We start from the raw sequence: 21,821 nt of genomic DNA, 5'->3' as shown, positions 1-21,821 counted from the left end.
AAGTTTTTACTGACATTTCTTGGTGGAACTGCATTTAATTGAATAAAATAACAACAATGCAATTTTTTCCGCTTGAATTTTATTTGACCAGCAACCAAAGCAAAAATAAAAATAACAAAAATAATAAAATAAAAAAATAATAAAAATCATGGCTTCAACTCCTGCCTTGTTGTGTATATAACATAGAATTTTGTCTAGCCTCTCACCATCAATCAGACAGATCCCAAAGGGAGTACCGCAAGGTAGCCTTTTGGGTCCATACTTATTCAACATATACACACGACATACCGACCATCCATGCATGCAAGAAGGCAATATACGCCGACGACGTGGCTCTCTACGCCTCCTCGAGGTCGCCGAAATTTGCGACCAGACATCTTCAGAGAGAAACAATCCAACTCGAAACCCGGTAGCTGGTCAAATAAAATTCATGTTGAAAAATTACATAGTTGTTATTTTATTCAAAGAAATAATAATAAAATAAAATTAAATTAAGATGAACACTTTTTTTTTGTTCCAAAATTTTATGTTTTATTTGAATTACAATGAAATTTTGTTGTCTTGGTTGTAGACATTTGTTCTTTACTGTATACCAAGGGAAAAGCGGTCAGAGCCGTATTTGTCAGTATGTATAATTCTAATATGGTAATATCGATTCAGAAGCTATCTTGGAATTTGTGAAGTAATCCATATTCACAATTTGACCATGGATACTCATTGAGCATGCCAGATATAACCGTTTGAGGTTAGTTTGTTGTGATGGTTACATCGGAAACATACATACAGGCTTTAAATATAGATTTTTTTTATATATTACCATATTATGGAACATTAATGATAATCGTGTTCTAATTTTTGTTAAAAATCCAATCTTTTAAAAAGGCAAAATACAAAATTGGCGTCGCGGGCAGTTACCCGCAAGTTGCAAAATGTATCTAAAAATGATTTATTTTCTGCTTGTTTTTTTTTCGTAAGTTTCTAATGGTTTGGGTGGAAGACTCACCAATTAGGAAGTACGTTTTCAATATTTACCAATTTTGTTTAAGCGTAAAGTGTAAATTCCAAATTTTAGATGTCCCACCCGTTACAAAAATAGAAATAACGCTGTATCGCCTTGTTATGCAGACTGCATTTATTGACTGTAGGGAAGAAAAAAATCATTTTATTTTCACAACAGAGCTATTATCTCGCACGTATTGCTAATACAATATGGCTTAAAATGAACTCCTTTTATTCAGAGCTCCTAAAAATAATTAAATATTTCGATTTTAAAGTAAATATATTTATATTAAATGTTTTTTTGTTAAAAAACAACATTTACATCTCGGGATAGCATGACAATTTAAGCTAAGAATTCGCATCCAAATAATCCGTAAATTTTGCTGTCTATCTGGTTATAACCCTAAATTGTATGAACTGAGAAAGGTTTTTGTCTGTGTTTATAATTTTAGTCCCATAGGGAGACCATTTTTACCAAGTGACAAAATTTTTATAAAAAATGAATAAAATATAATGTACATCGTGAAGAGTCCTTATTCCAGAAAATGTTACAGTATTGATGCTATGTCAGAAGGGCAGGTGACCCGGTCTGTATGCAAGTCGCGCTGACACCCTATTCTGACTCCTTTATCGTGTCGAAGGCGGTACTTCCATTACCACTCATTGTTATAGCCAGTGGGTGGTAGAGGGTGGTCAGTATCCCCAGTCGTCAGCTGACACTCGCGAGTATTGGACGCAGACAGACCAGTCGTTGTCAGTGCATCAAAGCTCGCTACCCGGTCTTCGGGAGCGATAGCATATCTTCTCACCATTCCTCTACCCCTGGCTCTTGGATCAACCTCCAAGGACATATCGGACGATCGACTAGATATATTAGTCGACGACGAAGGTTTACTAATCGCTAACATAACTTGAAGTTGTCTCCGTTCGGGGAAAAGTCTTATTGAATATTATGAACCCAAAAATAAAACGAATCGGTTAAGCAAGAAACAAAATAACTCACTGATTCATTTTGCTTAGAAAGTCATATAATATATAATATTTTATCAAAATTTCTTTCATATTGGATTAAAACTGTTATTTTAATATCATCGGTACGTCAGTTTTCTATATTTCCTTTAATTATAACATTCAATCTCGGATATCGCTATACAGTAGATAATTTATTTTTTAATTAAATAAAAAAATCGTTTATTTTTAAAAATGACGTCTATTTTAATCATTTCAATTTAAAAATATATATGTACTTAAAGTGTAAACCCTCCGGCCAATCAAAAGTTACCCCAACGGTTAATAAAGATAGACCGTTTGAGCCAAAAAATTAAGTTTTTTCATGTCAAAAAAGAATTTTCTGGGTCAACAAAGGATTGTTCTTTGGCCCTTTTCTATTTTTTTATATTTATGTGCATGTCTTAAGTATTTTTACTGAATTTCTTACAATTTTCTACTTTCCGCAGCTGAAGCAATGGACGATTCAAAATTATGTGGAAAAATACTGACTGGTCTATCGTGGGTACTCGTGGTCTTAACCATGCCGTTCTCTTTATTCGTTTGCTTTAAAGTAAGTACATTCATTATTACTTTTCAAAAATATTTATTTTGTTTTCACAGCGGATTTGCGAATTGAGAATTGTTTTTGATAAAATAAACTTTGCGTGATGTTTGTATTAATTTAAAAAAGTATATTTCAAAAAAGTTGTGAAACTCATTTTAGGAGTAGGTACTTACCGTTATTTTGTTGTTGTTTAAAACTTCAAATATGTATTATCGACCGGTTGCGGGAATTTTGGCAGATAGGATAGAAAAATCAGATATACATGACAAAACTGCACTCATTTTGTATGTAATACTTATGTATATTCATTTTTAATTTATATTTTATAATTTTAATATTTTTTGGCACGCGTGCCATAGGCTCGCTATCCCTGACCTAGCATATCAATAGCATGTGGCTAAGACAGACAAGATCGATCCATCAAAGCTCGGCTCTCCAAACTCAAAACACAGTAAGGGACATTTTTTTGTAGTACGTCTTTTTGCAATTTTGGACTAAGTAGATTCTACTTAGTCCAAAAATGCAAAAAAACGTTATGCCAATATCCTAGTACTCGGTGCAAGCGAAATCGTGACCCGTACTGCCGCTTATTTCGTGACCGTGGCCTTAGTATATAAAATGATAATCAAAAATATGGGCATGTAAGAAAAGGTATAAATATTGCGAATTTGGCGTGTTATTAATCGAAAATAATAATAATAATAAAAAACCCTTGTTTATCTGTTTTCACAAGGGTCACGGAGTCTTTAAATAAAAAAATCATTTTTAAACTTTATGTGTCGCATGTCACCACTTTTAAAAAAATATATGGACTGCGAATGACGTCACAAAGACATAAAATGTCTCGTGAGACGTATTATAAGTGTAAACATTTAAAATTACTAAGATAATGTAAAGTAATTGAAGTGGATTGATGTGTCAAAATCTGACGACGCCGACGCCGTAGGCATCGCAAGCCCGTGTTAATTTGTAGAAAAATATCATATTTCAAGTTTTGTTATAAAGTACAAAATTAAAAAAAAATTAAAAAAATAGGAAGAAAATATATTTTTTTCTAATTCAATTTTAGGTAGCACATTAAACCGTGATAATTTTGAAGATAATTAGTTTCTATTTTATTATCCTACTAGGTCGAATGTTTTCTCATATATTATTTGCTCATAACTTATTAATATGGTACACGAACATAAATGTCCCTCCTTGTGAAATTTAAGTTTCTAGACAGATGTTTAGAAAAAATATAACGTGTATTAACGTTATATTCCGAACGTGTTATATTTCCTCTGCAGTGTTATGATTAGCACGCTCGGCTACCGTTCTGGTGGTTCCGGGTTCGATTCCCAGGGGGGTGTTTAAAATAAATATAAGTGATTTTTTCATATTTATTTCATATAACCCTGGACTGGTACCTAACGCGGAGGGCTGATCACCTTTTTTTCTTGTGTTAATAACGATCAAGATAACATTGCGTTTTTATGATGTAGTGCCCTATGCGCCATTGGGGTGCGGATAAGGGTTTGAAGTTACAAAAATACAGAACAGTGCCCGTAAACTCCGCGGCAACATACGAACCGTAGAATGCAATGAGCGTGACGTCATTGGAGCACAATGCACAATGACGTCACACTCCAATGATAACACGAATTGCCTATTTTTTAGATGACAATAGTGATAATATAGTTTTTCTAAGGTTTTTTATGTTATTTTATTTTGCTAATAATAATAACTTTATGAAACCTTTTTCATAATATGTGCGTGCCCTTATTAACTAAATAATAATTATGAAAAATAATAAAAATGTTACTAGTAATGCTAGAATACGAAGTAAAACTAGGTTTATCCGGGTGAACTTAACATTACCCACTGTTGTTGTTACCAATTGTTGGGTAATGTAAGGTTATGTTAGGTTAGGTTTATTTAAATTTACTATGCAATGTGTTTAGTACTTTTATGATTTTTTAAAATAATAAAACATATAAATTCAAATATTATGTTTAAATATTCCTTTGCACTGACTCTGTACTTATATTGTCTACGTTTTACTAACATTATCCAATCAGCATTGGGTAGACCTCGGTGTACACGGGTAAACTGCGAATTTTACCTTATTTTTGTCAGCTTTCGTTCAAGTTTGGGAACAAGTTTTGTTAGTTTTCGTTCAACAGCATTGGGTAATGCTAAGTTATCCCGAATAAACCTAAGTTTACTTCGTATTCTAGCATTACCCGTAACATAATTTTTTTACTATCATAAATGCTATCGGTAACCTTGAAATTTAGAATGGATCTTTGTCAGACGGGAAGAATATCTAATTTAACACACTCAACCTATAAAGGATTATATTAGATTCGTTTTGTGTTTATAACATCCAATATAATTAATATTTTCATTCATTGTAGCATTTTCTTTTGGAAATTTCGCCTTCGAAAAAACGTTATTTTCGTAAGTTGGAAATGAATGACGTCACAGAAACGATGGTGTTATTTTAATGTTGGTGTCATTGCTAAATTATTGGCGGCTCTATTTGTTGATGTCCATTATCAAACCCCCCCCCTTCCCTCATATTTGTATAACACAAATGGTTGTGTAGTGGTAAACAAACAATCCATACTACTATGTTCTATGACAGAAATTTGATGACGTATGCGAACGCACGTTTTTCGTTTTATTCAACTATCTAAAGTTTAAACTTTAATATCTCCCTTAGTTCTCTACAGATGTCAATAAGAATGTTATCGATAATCTTGTGATTTTTCATATTGATTTAATAACTGTTCAGTTTAAGTCGTAGACGTATGACGAATTGGACGAACTGACGAATCCACGCCACTGATTTTGATGTGTTACCATGATACTCCTATATGTTTCCTAATATTTTCTATGCTTCATACTGGTGTATAATTTATTTGATGTTACCGTGTGACATCCGCAGGTGGTGCAAGAATACGAGAGGGCAGTAATTTTCCGCCTTGGGAGACTACTGTCGGGCGGCGCAAAGGGGCCAGGTAAATATATTTATACATATATTTACATATATAAATATATATATATATATATATATATATATATATATATATATATATATATATATATATATATATATATATATATATATATATACATATATATATATATATATATATATATATATATGTATGTATTTATATATATATATATATATATATATATATATATATATATATATATATATATATATATATATATATATATATATATATATATATGTATATATATATGTATATATATATATATATATATATATATATATATATATATATATATATATATATATATATATATATATATATATATATATATATATATATATATACAAATATTTATTATTTTTATATATAATAAATAACATTTATAAAATAATATTTATGATTTATTTGCAATCTAGTGAAAAATCTAATGTTCTTTTAAAAAGTTGCACGAGTCCTTCTTCGTACGATGTGGTCCTTCGTCCCCGGCGTTGCGACGCGATTATCGCGCGAATCTCAATTAAGACACCTATTCGACAGCAATATAGAATAGATTATCAAACATTTTAGTAGCGCGACCACATCGCGCGAATGCCAGTTGGGACACTTTTTCGAGATCTGAAATTCGGGTGAACGCACGATGATCGCGTAAATGCGTTGTATTATAGTGGGGACTGACCGGAGCCATTTCGCCGTAACGTAACACGTTACGATGCGAGCATTCGTATAGTCAGTACAGCGAGCCCAGCGCTCCATCCATAGTTTCGGATGCTCGGTGATGCTCGCCGCGAGCGATGTTACGACGTTACGTTACGACGAAATGCTCCGGTCAATCCCTACCTTTAGGACGACGCCTTATACCATAAAAATCAATCTGCTTAGTGCGTGCATTTAAAAATTATTTCTTTGTTTGTTCTCGTTTTATCAGGTGAAAAATATTAACGCGTTTGTTTGACAAACCATGTCACCTTCCCTCCGGGCGGGTCAACTTTTTACCTTCGGGAATACATTCAATTAGTATATTTGGGTCCATATTTAAAAAAATTTGATGGGTTAAATGTTATTCATTACTAGTATGAATTATTTTGTCCGCCTCCTTAGTGTAATGGTCAGCACGCTCGGCTACCGTTCTGGAGGTCCCGGGTTCGATTCCCAAGGGGGTAAAATAAATATATGATTTTTTCACTGTCATATTTATTCAATATTACCCTGGACTGGTACCTGAAGCGGAGGGCGGATCACCTTTCCTTCATGTGTAAACGATCAAGATAACACTGCGTTTATATGACGCAGTGCCCTATGCACCATTGGGGTACGGATAAGGGTTTTATTATTATTACTTTAAATGATATTTTTTCGTGTTTTTGAATATACAGTGTCCTATAATCCTACGTATTCCTTTTAAGGGGTGTTAAAACTCACCAAAAAATGAAAATATGACCTCAGTAAAAGTGCCTTAGTTTTCCAGATAATTTAATTTTTATGAATTTCCCGAACACCTACGCCTTAGATCAGTTTTTTAGGTGCACTTTATTAATTTTTCATATTTTAGGATTTTTGTTTTATAATACTGAATAACTATTCTGTTGATCACAGTCCAAAATATTACCATTACTGGCTTGCCTTGGCGGAAAAAATATAAATGCCCGGTCAATGATTTAAAAATAAATCTTTAGGTGACTTTGACTCTTCACCCTGAAAAAAATATATTATTTTAAATTTAAAAAAACAATTCCGTAAAATGTTACCCGGGTTTAGAGAAATTTTAGTTGCGACTTATCGAATACGGAACTTAAAAAACCATCCGTAGTAAGTTTGCTTTTTACATATTGAATTTTATAATAATTCCCATTTTCATAACGTTTTTACACAAAGTAAATTTAATGATGTCAAGCAAAATGTATCGATTTCTTACGGTGTTCGAACGTACTTTTAAGCATGTACTTCGGTACTTCCTTTGGGAAACAAACAAATTATGGGTATATCCATTAATATATTACACAAACATTCTGACGTACAAATTTCACTGAGAGTCTATAATTATAACACAATTTAGTAGCCATGATTAAAATTTTATATGCTGTCTCGCGACATATGGTACATGGAAACTCTAATACTTTATTAATGAAACAAAAATCAAATAAAACATTCATCTTGTTCGTTTATTAGTTACTGGAAGATCGCTCACTCCTTTCAAGAAGGTCATAAATCAAAATTCGTCAATTTTCAGTTGGGTATGTTTTCGGAATGCCCAGAAAATTTACTATATCCCAGCAGAAGCGGCATATTTTTAACGTAATATTTACCCGCCACAGGGCAGAAAGAGTTGTTTTTGCATTTTGAAGAAAATGTATTGTTTATTTTTTTTTTTAAATAAACTAAATATTTTTTAAATGGAGAAAAAACCTTCAGGTTCTACTTAAAAAGATCTGTTGCACAGTAAAAAGTTCAGTAAGTGCCTTGATATTTATTTTTAATATATTGTATTATATTTTTAAACTTTAAAAACGTTCTCCTGAAAAATCGAGTTTTTTGATTTATGACGTTCTTGAAAGGAGTGAGCGATATGTCAATATGTAAAATATGCCATTAAAAACAATTATACTACAAAAAATATTCGAGTGCAATCAAGGTGTTTTTTCATCTTTTCAGACCTAAATAATCTAATTATTGTAAACAAAAGAACCCCATCTAGATAAAAAATTTGTTGGGATATCATTATTTGCATTATAAGCAGCCATTCGAAAGTTCAAACATGCAAATAAATAAATATTAGTATAAAACAAAATTAAAACAAAATAAATGTTGTGAGTAAGTGAAAAAACATAATTAAAACGATACAATAAAGTTAAATTTTAATTTTAAAATGGAAAATCACAAAGTTAGTGCTTCAAATATAAATTATAGAAAGTAATTTGACTGCGTATGTTTACTTTTTCTAGAAAAAAGCAAGTAAAAATATTTAATGAAGTTTTAAAAAAATCACACTATAACGGTATTGTAGTAAATGCAGTGGTACTTCCATCTGTGTAAAAACCTTATTCTTCTTCTTGTTATAGGCCTTGCGGCCTGTTTTTAAGAGGGATTAGCCTCCTGCGACGTCGATTCCCAGCTATCGGCCCATCTCTTTGGTGGTCTGCCCGGGAGTCGTCTAACATGGGGTTGGCCGTACAATGCGATGTGGGGGAGTCTGGATGGTTCCATTCTCCTCACATGCGCATACCATTGTCTTCTTCGTTGCCTTCCCCACCTAACGACATCTTCGATCTCGCATATTTCCCTGATCTTGGCATTTCTCAATCTATCTCGAAGACTCTTGCCTGTTATGCTTCTCAGAGTCTTCATTTCTGACACTCTAAGCGCGTTTTTTGTGGCAGCTATGTCTGCTCTACTTTCGATTCCATACGTCATGATGGGTCGGACACAAGTTTTGTATATCTTGATCTTGCTGCCGATCTTCATCTCAGGGTTTTTCCATGTAGCATTTTTCAGGCATCCTGAGATGGCTGCAGCTTTGTTCACTTGCCCCATCACTTCGCATCGCAGATCCGTCTGAGCACATAGGTCCACACCGGGTATTTGTGTAAAAACCAATGAAATGATATGTTCTTTCTATGTACCTACCGCTTGACATTGATGGTGTTTTCCGTATACCGAATCTTTCCCCCTACTTTATCAAATATTTTCATATACCATTACTTATTCTGATTACAAATCGAGTAATTTAATGTAATGACGTATTTTTTTACATGGTATATTTCATTTTTACATGTTTAACCATAATCAAGGAACTATTTTTTTTTGTTTAACATATATTTTAATCTGAATTGTAATAAAACATGTTTATGTGTTTAATAGAAGCGAAAATAACTTGGAAAGTAACAACGATGTTTTGTTTCCCTGCACCCTTCGTTTTACATAATAATAAAATGGGACCTCAAGCATGATGATTTCATTTCGATAAAGGCTGTATTTATTTTAATAATTATATTTAATGATACATTGTTTTTTATCACTAAATCTTCACAATATATTGTATTTTGTTTTGATCCTAATGATTTTATTGAATTTCTACATAGGTATATTCTTCATCCTCCCTTGCATTGACGCGTATGCGAGGGTAGATCTGAGAACTAGGACTTATGACGTTCCCCCACAAGAGGTAAGCATTAGTATTAGGTGAAGAGGATACCCATTATTACATTAATCTATGATTTGATATTTATGTATTTACTTAGCTTCACACCCAAGCTTTTTTTATCATTATTTACGTGAATGTCGAAATGCGTTTTATTCCTTTTAGTAATTGTATTTGAATGCATTATACTCTGCTGTACACAGAGAAAAATCTATTACATTTAATGAATTTAAACCTTGTGGTTTCAAACACGACGGTTTAAAAGATTCAAGGTCATTAAATGTAATATTCTAGATTTTTATTCTTTTGTAGAGTTGAATTGGAAAGGATCAGTTTATTTTTATTTTTAAGAAAGTAACCCGCAAAGTCTATTATTTTAGAGGCATGTCTGCAGGTAGGATTGTAAGGATCAGGAAAGTAAATGTGAAAATATACACCACAAAAAAATTAATCTTTAAAATCGAACCCGCGACGTCAGTTTCGCAGTCGCGCGTCTGTCCAACTACGTTGCGCCTGTCGCAACCTGACTGCCAATTGTTCGAACGTCTCCGCATTTGATTTTGTATCGTGAAAACAAAAAAAAATACCATTGAGATATGGGCTGTTGGCGGATATCAACAGGCCTTCCGTTTGACTCTTCTTCTGATAATTCCCGCCTCTAGTTATATATTTTGTATTTATGTCCGCCTCCTTAGTGTAATGGTCAGCACGCTCGGCTACCGTTCTGGAGGCCCCGGGTTCGATTCCCAGGGGGGGTCAAATAAATATAAGTGATTTTTTCACTGTAATATTTATTCAATATTACCCTGGACTGGTACCTGAAGCGGAGGGCTGATCACCTTTCCTTCATGTGTAAACGATCAAGATAACACTGCGTTTACATGAAACAGTGCCCTATGCACCATTGGGGTGCGGATAAGGGTTTTTTCAGTTGTATTTTTCGGAATATGGTGATGAATTGGGTATCGTTTCACAGGTACTGACCAAGGATAGTGTCACAGTGTCCGTGGATGCAGTTGTGTACTACCGCGTCTCCAACGCAACGGTATCCATCGCGAACGTAGAGAATGCCCATCATTCCACGAGGCTCCTGGCACAGACCACCCTAAGGAACACCATGGGCACGCGACCTCTGCACGAGATCCTCAGCGAGAGAGAGACCATCTCGGGAACCATGCAGGCAGCGCTCGATGAGGCTACGGACGCGTGGGGAATCAAAGTAGAAAGAGTGGAAATGTAAGGAATTAACGACCAACATCATATTTTTGATTATTTTTAGGAAAACCCTCATCGAATCACGATCACCGACCAGCCAAAAAAACACACATCGCTCACTCCTTTCAAGAACGTCATTAATCAAAAAACTTAATTTTTCAGGAGAACGTTTTTAAAGTTTAAAAATATAATAAAGTTTCTTAAAAATAAATATCACGCCACTTATTGAACTTTTTACTGTGCAACAGATCTTTTTACGTAAAACCTGAAGGTTATTTCTCCAATTGAAAAATATTTTGGAAAAAAAAAATTATTAAACAATACCTTTTCTTCAAAATGCAAAAACAACACTTTCTGCCCTGTAGCGGGTAAATATTAAGTTAAAAATATGCCTCTTTTGCTGGGTTATAGTACATTTTTTGGGCATTCCGAAAACTGAAAATTGACGATTTTTGATTAATGACGTTCTTGAAAGGAGTGAGCGACATACAGGAGAAAGTGACCAACTAACAAAACGTAAAATGTTCAGGAGGGCCATTTAAGTCACTTTTGCTTGGCAAGAAAATAAACATCAATGCAGTTAGTCATTTTTAACAAGTCAATATACAATATTATATTTCCAAGTTTAAAATGCTTTGGGATTTTTTTCAGGGCAATATCAAGTTAGTAAGATATCTAATAGTCAATGATCACGTTTTTGTAAAAACTGCACTTGGTCATTTTCTCTTGTATGACAAAGATATGTGTATTCTCTATTCAAATTTGTTTTTATCAAATACTAGCTGTACCCGGCCACGCTTTGCTGTGCCTTAGTCTGGTTAAATAGAAAAGAAAGGAATTATAAACCGCACATTTCGAATATGTTGAATTTTACAATGCCTATGAATATACAATGTCTATATCCATAGGTCTGGAGTCGGAATAATCGGCGATATATGAGGAGATGAATGAATGTAGAAGAGGGGAAGATTGTTTTCAAAGACTGATTGGTGTGGCGTTCTATTCTCTCTACCTACCCCTGAGGGTGGCATTATGTTTACTTAATTAGTTAGTTAAAATGTTATTTATTGTTTCGTATTCACTTTGTGGTGAGACATGATTATATTATAAATAAAACACTTGTTTTTTTACCACTTGAGTAAGTATTAAATTTTTAACGGTTAGTTTCTGAATCTGAAGTTTGAATATAAACTTAAATTTGTATTCAAACCTGTAGATTTTTTTGTGAGGTCCCTTGCATCCCTCATGTCTTCCCTCATCCCTCATCCCTCATCCCTTATGTCACTGCGACCATATTAGGTCTATTGTGACCTCCCTCTGTATTACAGTTCACTCTCAAGACATACATGAGTCATGTAGCTCACGACCTGTCTTGGTGGTAAGAGCTTCACCTTCTCGGAGTCCAGTAGTGGTCCTCCAAGGATGTGGCTTCGTATGCGAGCGAGTGCGTTACAATAATTGAAAATGTGGATTGGTGTTTCGTTATCCTCCATACAAAATTTGCATACTATGGAGTCATGTAGTCCACTTTTTGTCATGTGTTTCCTCAGTCTGCAGTGTCCTGTCAAGGTCCTGCTTAGGATCCTTATTTGTTTTTGCTAAGCTTTAAAGCTTCTGTGGTGAATTTCCGCGAGTACCCCATGATCAGTTCCTTTGCGTGTTTCATCCCTGAGCTGTTGGACCAGATCTCTTGGCTCTTGTCCATGACCCAGTTTTTTAGACCAAACTCGATAGTGGTGTGTGTCAGTCCGCATATGGGCTCAGGGCCCATTGGTGGTCTCTCAGCACCAGTTCTTGCAAGATTATCGGCAGCTTCGTTGCCTACTTACCCGCAGATGGAAGCATCTGAAGCTTCCGAAATTAGTTGCTAAAAATATAATACGCAAGTGGGAAAAACAAGGGTTTAATTCATAATTTAGTTGGTTAAATTCACTGACCACTTCAGAATTTTATCCAACATAACTTACGTTGGTTAAGTACGGTGTTGATACATTTTTTTTAAAGTAAAACGTACATTCATGATTACATTAAGCCTTTTAGTATGATGACTAGTATACTTAGGGTAATTAAAAAAGGCCTGTGTTAAACGACACATTATTACAATGTCGTGTTACCAACCCCAAAAATAATTGAAGTGAAGTTAAAAGTGGGCATGAACTATTTATATTTTCTATCTATTGCTGAAGCCACGCCCAAAAACCATTGGCGATGTCTTCGTAGGTATTTAATTATCGATTTCTGGGTGTGGTGTGTATTAATATGTAGGTTACCTTTTGTAACCTACATTATAAACACACACTTATTTCATGGAAAACCATACATTGTAACCAGAGATTTTTTCAACAAAAAAGGTCTCGGAACTCACTTTATTAAACAAATATCATAAAATTAGTATATAACCACTCACCGAGATTTTTACGTCTACTGGTTTCGAGATCATAACTCTCCTTTTCCTTCAAATATCATTTTAATTAAATGTAAAGCAACTTTTTCTATATACTTGTGAGAAATTATATACATATAGATTGTTATTACGTAAACGCAAACTTTCGTCTTATTGTTTGAGAAAATTTAAAATACATATAAGTATACATATCTGTGAAAAAAGGTGCGGAACGCCGTTTCACCGCGTTACATGGAAAAACCCCTGATAATAACGAACCTCATGCTACAAGCCACTTTACGGCAGAACATCGTAAGGGCCAATTTAACAGAAATTACTTTATTAATTTAGTCATTTGTATCGTTCATATAGTAATTTTATCAGCTTAATTTTGCAATACGAACAATTTTAATAAAATTATGTCTATGTCTCCGTGTTTTTAGCAGGTTCGCTTAGTAGATATTTTATCAAGAATAAGGCTTTCGAAAAGTTTAGGTATAGTAGACTGTATACAAATTGGTCGATAATTGGTAATGTCGTTTTTATCTTCTTTTTTTGAAAATAGGAATCAATTGGCCAAAGTGTTTATATTTAAATCATCATATTATTCCATAAAGTAAATGCCAAATCAATAAATGATAGAAAAATATTTTTACAACCTAAAACTATGCTATATACTATGTATTATACCATAATTACTCTTCCAAATACAAATGCTTATTGTACAAGTATGATAGTTTTAAAATTAAAATTAAGGGTGATGTTGTGATGGTGCTTTCAATATATCTGTCACTGCCAATCTAAATAAATACAAGATTGTAAGTCCATCACCAAAATTTCTAAAAGTACCCAAGTGTAGGCAGTGAAAGGGATTAGTGTTTAGTTCAATTAGTCAGCTAGATCCGATTCCGACTCGACGTTGGCCGGTACACGGACGCCCACAACCCCGACCAGCACAGCAGACAGACACGGAACAGTGCAAAGACATTTACAGAAAATGGTCAGTCATCGCATTTCCAATCAACCATTATTCATCGACACTATTTTTGTGTCGTTACTTGTGAAAGGGATCCGAAATAGTAAGTACTGGTAGTCCACATCGGTGTTAGGTATCAAATTTGATACCAGGAAGGAGCTCCGAGCAGCTGGTCGATAAATATAAGGTCCACCATGCTCGCCGTTTCTGTAAATCGAAAGTCTTGGTGAATGTTATCGTTAATTTCAGCAAAGACGTGAGGCTTCCAGTTCAATTGCAGCGAGCGATGGCGGCGGAGGCCGAGGCTGCTCGCGAAGCCAGGGCTAAAGTCATCGCGGCCGAAGGCGAGCAGAAGGCCTCTCGGGCTCTGAGGGAGGCTTCTGAGGTCATCGGCGACTCTCCGGCAGCCCTCCAACTGAGATACCTGCAGGTAAGTTGGAAGTCCCTGAGATGGATATACGTGCTTTCGATTCTTCTTTATAGAATAAAATAAAAACTGTGTATGTAATTTTTTCCACGTGAATTTTATTTGACCAGCAACCGGGTTTCGTCGTAACCGACATCATCAGACTGGTGTGAGGCTAGACCAAATTCTATGTTATATACACAACAAGGCAGGAGTTGAAAACCATAATTTTATATTATTTTTCTTACAAAATCAATTTAAATTAAATGAGTTAAGTATTGTACTATAATAATAATTACACGTAAGTTATGGTAAAGGTTTTAGGCATGATTTGATATATTTTTTTTGTTAGAAATGATTTTTTTTATATGAATTAAAATAATATATGTATAGTTAAATCTGTAAATCTTGGTTGAGGACCTCTTCTACTGCTCATTCTTCTTTAAACTGTAGGGCTAATATAACCTGGAATTTTCATTTAAAAAATTCTGGCAAAACACCCATAATTGAGTGATACATGCCACAAACAATCGGTATTTTTTTATTATGCTGTAAATTAACACTTTTTTTAATGATTACTAAAACTAACTCAAATGCTTTTGTTATATTTTTTCAAATATTTTGTTTCATGGTCTTTAAATAATAACTAAAAACGCATTTAATGGAAAAATCATTTCATCAATTTTATTCCACTTTATTTTATCATTTTTAAAATTTTATTTAGTTAATTACTTTGTGACTATGTTTTGCTTATGGGTTTTATTACTTGTTTAAAATAATATTATTATACTACTACTACTAGTACCATCACGCCGTTTCCCCGCAGGAGTAGGCAGAGAGGGTGGAACGCCACACTCTTCTGTCCTGACATACACTCCTCGCCTCCTTCACATCCATACATCTAGTCATACATGCCCTCCGATTACGCAGTCTTTTGACACCACCAGATTTTAGGTTCTGATTGATCTGATCGTGCCAACTCTTTTTCGGTCGTCCTCGTTCTGTTATTTTCTGTCATTGAAATTTAAAATTTTATATTTGAGATTTCTTATTGCAATGTTGACGCCTGTAAACAGGGAAAGCCGCAAACAGCTTAGCGTGATTTAAACTTTCTTAAAGTTTTCGGGTTATTATCCGTCAATCAAATGGTTATACTTATACTACAAACACATGTTTGTTATGCTCACAAAATACAAACAGAGACTAGGTTATTTTTGTAGGATTTAAAGAATGGAACAAAAGCATTTGTACAAACACATTTTAATCAAGTAGTATGGTTCTCTATTGCAACAGGACTGTAAAAACACCTTTTCAACCTTTTGACTGAGGAGTTTTAATGAAGATTTTATTTGGATAAAGGGCAGTTTTTTTTAAATTCTGATAATCTAATGCATTATTGCATGGCATTAATAAAAATATTTTCCCGTTTTTATTTTAAAAAAATAAACTAACTGTGACTCTTCGATACTTAAACATTTTCCACTTAGTATTTCATTTTTATTTTCAATGTCAAATATTTTATTTAAAATGGGTTTTATGGGCCTTAAAAATTTTTTTTCTTCATATTTTTGAATAGCTAACATATACCAAAATAATACCGAAATTGGGCGACAGAGTTCACTTCACTACATAGGTACATATATGTAGAGCCACCCTGCGAGAATACATTCATTTACCCCATAAAATAATGTGGTAAAAATCACTTTGAGCTATTTCTTCGCCAGAGGCCGATTTCATTGTAGTTAGGTAGACGCTCGACTGCGAATCTGGCGTCGCGAGTTCGATTACCATCAAGTGCAAAATAAATTCAAGAAATATTTATTTTCAGTAGGTCTGGGTGTTTGTGATGTATTTTCACATTTATCTTCCCTATACTTACTGCAGGCAAGCCTCTAAAAGTATAGGCTTTGCGGGTTATACCTTTAAAAAAATGTATATAATAAAAAAATAAAAATCATAAAGAAATATCTGGCTGAAAATTGTATAAACCTCTCAGATCATAGTCTATCACTTCGTTCTTCCCAAGAAAGAACACTTTCCATTCCTTGCCATAACACATCATTCTTCAGTAATTCTTTCTGTGTCCAAGCGACCAGACTATGGAATGAATTACCTCTCCGCGTAAAAAATGCACCTTCTCTTATAACTTTTAAGAAACGTCTGAGACATTACTAATTATCATTCGAATCACTGTCCATCAATCCTCCTCCCTTAGTTTTTACCTCTACCTCCTTCCTTAAACTCCCTTTTTCCTTTACCCTCCTTATTATCATCTTTTGTAATTTATGTTTTCTTATATGTTAATTTATAATTTATTTATTTTTATGTTTAAGTACTATCTACCCTCTGATTGCAAACAGCTATATATGGTATCAAACGTTTTGATCAATATCACTAGTCTGTTTTAGGTTGGTTGGAAGATATTGCTTAGCAATAAGCCCGCCAATGTACTTATTTATTTTCTGTACATAAAGTTTAAATAATTAAATAAAAAATATCACCAAAACCCATATAATTTTATTTTTTTTCTTTTCCAGACACTAAACACCATTTCTGCTGAAAAGAATTCTACTATTATATTCCCATTGCCAATTGATATTATAACTTACTTCATGAAGGCTAAAGAAGCATCTACTAGCCAGTAATATCATGATTACCGCCAGCATACAAAAATTAACACCATATCAAATATTGATGGAGACTTTTATGAGTAATTTCCAAGGATAGAAAGGGCATTACCTTCTGCGCTGACCTCATTCAAAGGCAGAAAATAAGGAATTATCCAATGTTTTACATGAATATTATACACCATCTATAAGAATATTATATCTCATTGTTAAGGTCTTGACTATATGTAGATAATTATCTAATCCCATCGCCAGCGGTCCACAGGCGTAAAAAATACCCATCTGAAATGTGTTAATTATGTAATTTCAACCTTCATACATCACTCTCTTTTTCCCATGTATCTTTTACTCTTCTTACTTCTGTAAAAAAAATATTTAAACCTTAAATACAGAACAGTTTTTAAAAAAACATTGTGATAAGTATTATTTATTATAATTAACCCCTATTAATATTTGACCAATGACCTGAATGGCTAAGAAAGAAAAGAGGCAAACATTTTACATTTTCCTTTACTTACAATTTAGGGTAAGAGAATACATAATGAGGTCATAATAAAAAATTCCAATAATTTCATACACATATATTTCAATACATTCTATAAACAAATTGACCAATTTATATACATAGGTAAATGAAATAATTGATTACATTAATTCGTGCATAAATAAATGTCAACTAATAATTCATTTAAACAAATTATTTTCGTCAATATTGTGTCATATATAATTATAGTCATAATTGTCCATTTTTAAATGCAAAATTAAATTGATTAGTTGTTTGTATAAGTTTAAAAAATGGTTAAATATATTGTGTAAAGTATGCTAACTATGGGTGGATGCAGAGGCGTGCACCGAGTTTTTAATCAGGGTACGCACTAGAAAATAGGATATTAATTGAAAACTTTCCATAAATGACTTCCATCATTCAAGTCTCAAAAGATAACTAAGAAAATGGGTAGTTTTTTTTTAGTTAAATGCACATGAACTATCACAGTATTTCACCAAAGAAGGCATTGCATTTGTGTCCATGCAGCTCTATGAGGGTGGATGAGGCTGACACTGGATGTGGAGAGTAAATAGTGGAACCTCTCATAATGAGTAATTTGCGTAACAAGCAAAAAAAGTAAAAAAGTTGCTCCGAGCGAAATTTTGCATAACTAGTTACAGAGAAGGAGCGAGGCCGTTTTTCACGACATACACTTGCGAGCTGAAACTTCCGCGCCAGTCAAAATAAAAAATGTTTCGCTTAGTAAGTAAGATTTTAACGAGTAAGATTCTTATTATTTTTTGACATCTCATCAAAGATGAAGAAGAATATGGAAGTCTGGGCATTTACGGGGCTTACGACCGTCATAGGCTGGTTTAAGTGATCACTTTACACACGTGTAACATTCACCAATTCTACCCATTATTGACAACCACACTACTCAAATTCTTGGAAGTTCTATATATATGAACCAATTTAGAAACCTTGTTCATGAATCACTAAAACTTCACTAGAGACATCTATTGGTGAGATGTAAAGAAGATGTAAAGATTATAATCACACACATGAGAAACGCCAGAAAATACCATTTTCATTTTTATTATTAAGCTTATAATTTGACCAGATAATTTATTTACAACATTTTGAGTGTGTCCAAATACTTGTTCACAAAATCTGGATTATCTCCAATTACAGGAGTTATTTTCATATTATTTTTTGACATCTCATCAAAGATGAAGAAGAATATGGAAGTCTGGGCAAACCAGCCTATGACGGTCGTAAGCCCCGTAAATGCCCAGACTTCCATATTCTTCTTCATCTTTGATGAGATGTCAAAAAATAATATGAAAATAACTCCTGTAATTGGAGATAATCCAGATTTTGTGAACAAGTATTTGGACACACTCAAAATGTTGAGTAAGATTCTGGAACGAATTATGCTCATTATGAGAGGTTCCACTATATATGTGTCCTGCACTAGACAAACTGCCAGCCAGACTATGCAAAGTCAAATCAATGATCCGTAGGATGTGTTTTAGTAAAGTATAGAGTAAAAGCTAATTATGTAATTTGAAATTGATGGGTTCAAAATTTGATGAAATATTTTATGTTTTGAGATCAAATTTAGGTTACATTAAACTGAATCTTTCAAAATAAGTTACCAGAATACAAAGGCAGTGAGTGAATCAAAACATTAATTTATATCAATTGAAAGTATGTATAAAATTAATTTTAAAAATATATTAATACATTTATCTTTTTTTTTATTGGTCTTTTCACTCGTTTCACCGAAAGTTTTTTTCTTAAATTTTTAAATGGAAAAGTCGTTGTAGAGTCTGGAATTTCATTAAACATATTTTTCTATTTACAACTTTTTTATTTTATTTTATTATTTACAGGTTTTTATTATACAGTAGTATGCTGTGCAAACATTTAAACAAATTCCAAATGGCTCTATATAACTTGCTTGCGGTGTTATTTTTTATTGTTGTATTTCCTAAGTAGCAAATAATTTTTACCGTTTACCTGCCTTGATTCCTGTAAGAGGACAGCTTTATGAACAAAATTGATAATAACAGATTCAAATTAATGGATACGTATATCTGCAATGTCAAGAGTGATGATGAAAATAAGGTCATGAATATTTTTTGGAAGCATGCCATACGCCTAAGATTAAAAATAATACCAAAGAAAACATCTAGAGGGGAATAATAACACACTGCGGAAGGCAATTCATAATTCTACAATTGGCTATTTTCCCACCTTGCCTCCTATTCAGAGTTTTGTTATGTTACTCTGTGAACAAAATTGTCAACAATGGTTTCAAATTAATGTTTCATATATGAATCTGTAATGTCAAGAGTGATGATGAATATAAGGTCACGAATATTTTTTGGAAGCATGCCATACACCTAAGATTAAAAATAATCCCAAAGAAAAAAATCTAGAAGGGAATAATCACACGATTGCGGAAGCCAATTCATAATTCTACAATTGGCCATTTTCCCGCCTTGCCTCCTGGTTCAGAGAATGACTCTGTGAAGAAAATTATCAACGATGGATTGAAAAGAATGGATACATATAAGTTTCTGTAATGTCAAGAGTGATGATGAATATAAGGTCATGATTATTTTTTGGAAGCATGCCATACACCTAAAATTAAAAATAATCCCAAAGAAAAAAATCTAGAAGGGAATAATCACACTATTACGGAAGCCAATTCATAATTCTACAATTGGCCATTTTCCCGCCTTGCCTCCTGGTTCAGAGAATGACTCTGTGAAGAAAATTGTCAACGATGGATTGAAAAGAATGGATACATATAAGTTTCTGTAATGTCAAGAGTGATGATGAATATAAGGTCATGATTATTTTTTGGAAGCATGCCATACACCTAAAATTAAAAATAATCCCAAATAAAAATATCTAGATGGGTTCACATTTCTACAATGAGAAATTGCACCCTCATGATTACAATAGTATGGCTTGAAATTTAAATGTTTGACTCCAAATTGCTCAAACTATGCAATAAATGTTTGTCACAATATAAATTTCCATTGACCTAATCATATTTATATTTACACTTTATTTAATTTTTATTATTTATAATTGCAGTTTGAGCCTGCGCCACTCCATAATATTTAAACCAATTTAACTATGAGCACTATATGGAATAGTTGCCTTTGGAACTAAGACACTTGCAATTTTCTCTTCCACACCAATAAATAAGATCTGTTTTCAAACTATTATTTTAATTTAAAGACACATTGTCAACAAGTAAAGTGTTAAACTCTATTAGGCAAAAATATTAAATATAATTTAACAATCATGTGGAATATATCAACTCTAAAAATTCACTTTGTTGTATTTCGTACGCGTGGATGAACACAATAAAGTGTTATTAGATTAAAACCAATATTTTTAGCTTTTCCACTTTTTTATTTGACCAAACCCGGTCGCTGGTCAAATAAAAAAAGTGGAAAAGCTAAAAATATTGGTTTTAATCTAATAATATATTAAAAATGCAATTCCATCACGAAGTGTCAGTGGATAATATAAATCTAACAATAAAGTGTATTTTTGGAATCTATAAATTCAAATTATATGTTATGTTTCCGCTTTCGCCCGTAGATAAGGCCAATGTGTGTTTTCAATTATCTACTTAATGTTGGCCTAGCCAACAAACAGCAGAGTATGTTTCTATGCTTCAATGATGTTTTTCTAAAGTAAGGTGCACTTACAGGATTGTTTACTTCACAAATATTTTATTGGCGCGTAATGAAAAAATATGTAATGTTTACAAAGAAAACCCATTCTGTTCAATAAGATGTTTGAAAAAAATTTTAAAAAATCTTACTTTTTACTTGGCAAATACCACTATTCCTTGGAATATATCGTAACACGTGTTTTGATGCATTGAAACACATGTCAGGATTTTAAGAAATATTGGTATTTACCAAGTAAAATTTAAAAAACATGGGCAAATATAACCGTAAAGTGACTGTCGAATCAATAAATGAAGTTATTTATC

At 33.0% G+C, this 21,821-nt stretch overlaps 1 protein-coding gene across 1 annotated transcript; it reads left to right on the top strand.

Moving 5' to 3' along the window:
- Positions 1–1,703: 1,703 nt before the first annotated feature.
- Positions 1,704–17,713, top strand: LOC148308678 (band 7 protein AGAP004871). The gene is made up of 7 exons (XM_088261369.1): positions 1,704–1,888; positions 2,457–2,560; positions 5,487–5,559; positions 9,639–9,721; positions 10,674–10,933; positions 14,521–14,701; positions 17,215–17,713. The coding sequence occupies exons 2-7, from the start codon at positions 2,465–2,467 to the stop codon at positions 17,320–17,322; spliced, it is 801 nt and encodes a 266-aa protein (XP_088117495.1). The 5' UTR covers positions 1,704–1,888; positions 2,457–2,464; the 3' UTR covers positions 17,323–17,713.
- Positions 17,714–21,821: the final 4,108 nt, after the last annotated feature.

This window comes from Brachycentrus maculatus, unplaced genomic scaffold, assembly GCF_059751285.1.
Source record: "Brachycentrus maculatus isolate JH-2025_06_01 unplaced genomic scaffold, ASM5975128v1 h1tg000153l, whole genome shotgun sequence".
NCBI classification, from domain to species: Eukaryota; Metazoa; Arthropoda; class Insecta; order Trichoptera; family Brachycentridae; genus Brachycentrus; species Brachycentrus maculatus.
This window is presented reverse-complemented; position numbering and strand designations above follow the sequence as displayed.

Excerpts from the sequence above, each read along its gene's own strand:
- LOC148308678 (XM_088261369.1), top strand. The coding sequence starts at position 2,465 with ATGGACGATTCAAAATTATGTGGAAAAATACTGACTGGTCTATCGTGG. Across the intron at positions 10,934-14,520 it reads AAAGTAGAAAGAGTGGAAAT|CAAAGACGTGAGGCTTCCAG; the intron begins GTAAGGAATTAA and ends CGTTAATTTCAG. Across the intron at positions 14,702-17,214 it reads TCCAACTGAGATACCTGCAG|ACACTAAACACCATTTCTGC; the intron begins GTAAGTTGGAAG and ends TTTCTTTTCCAG.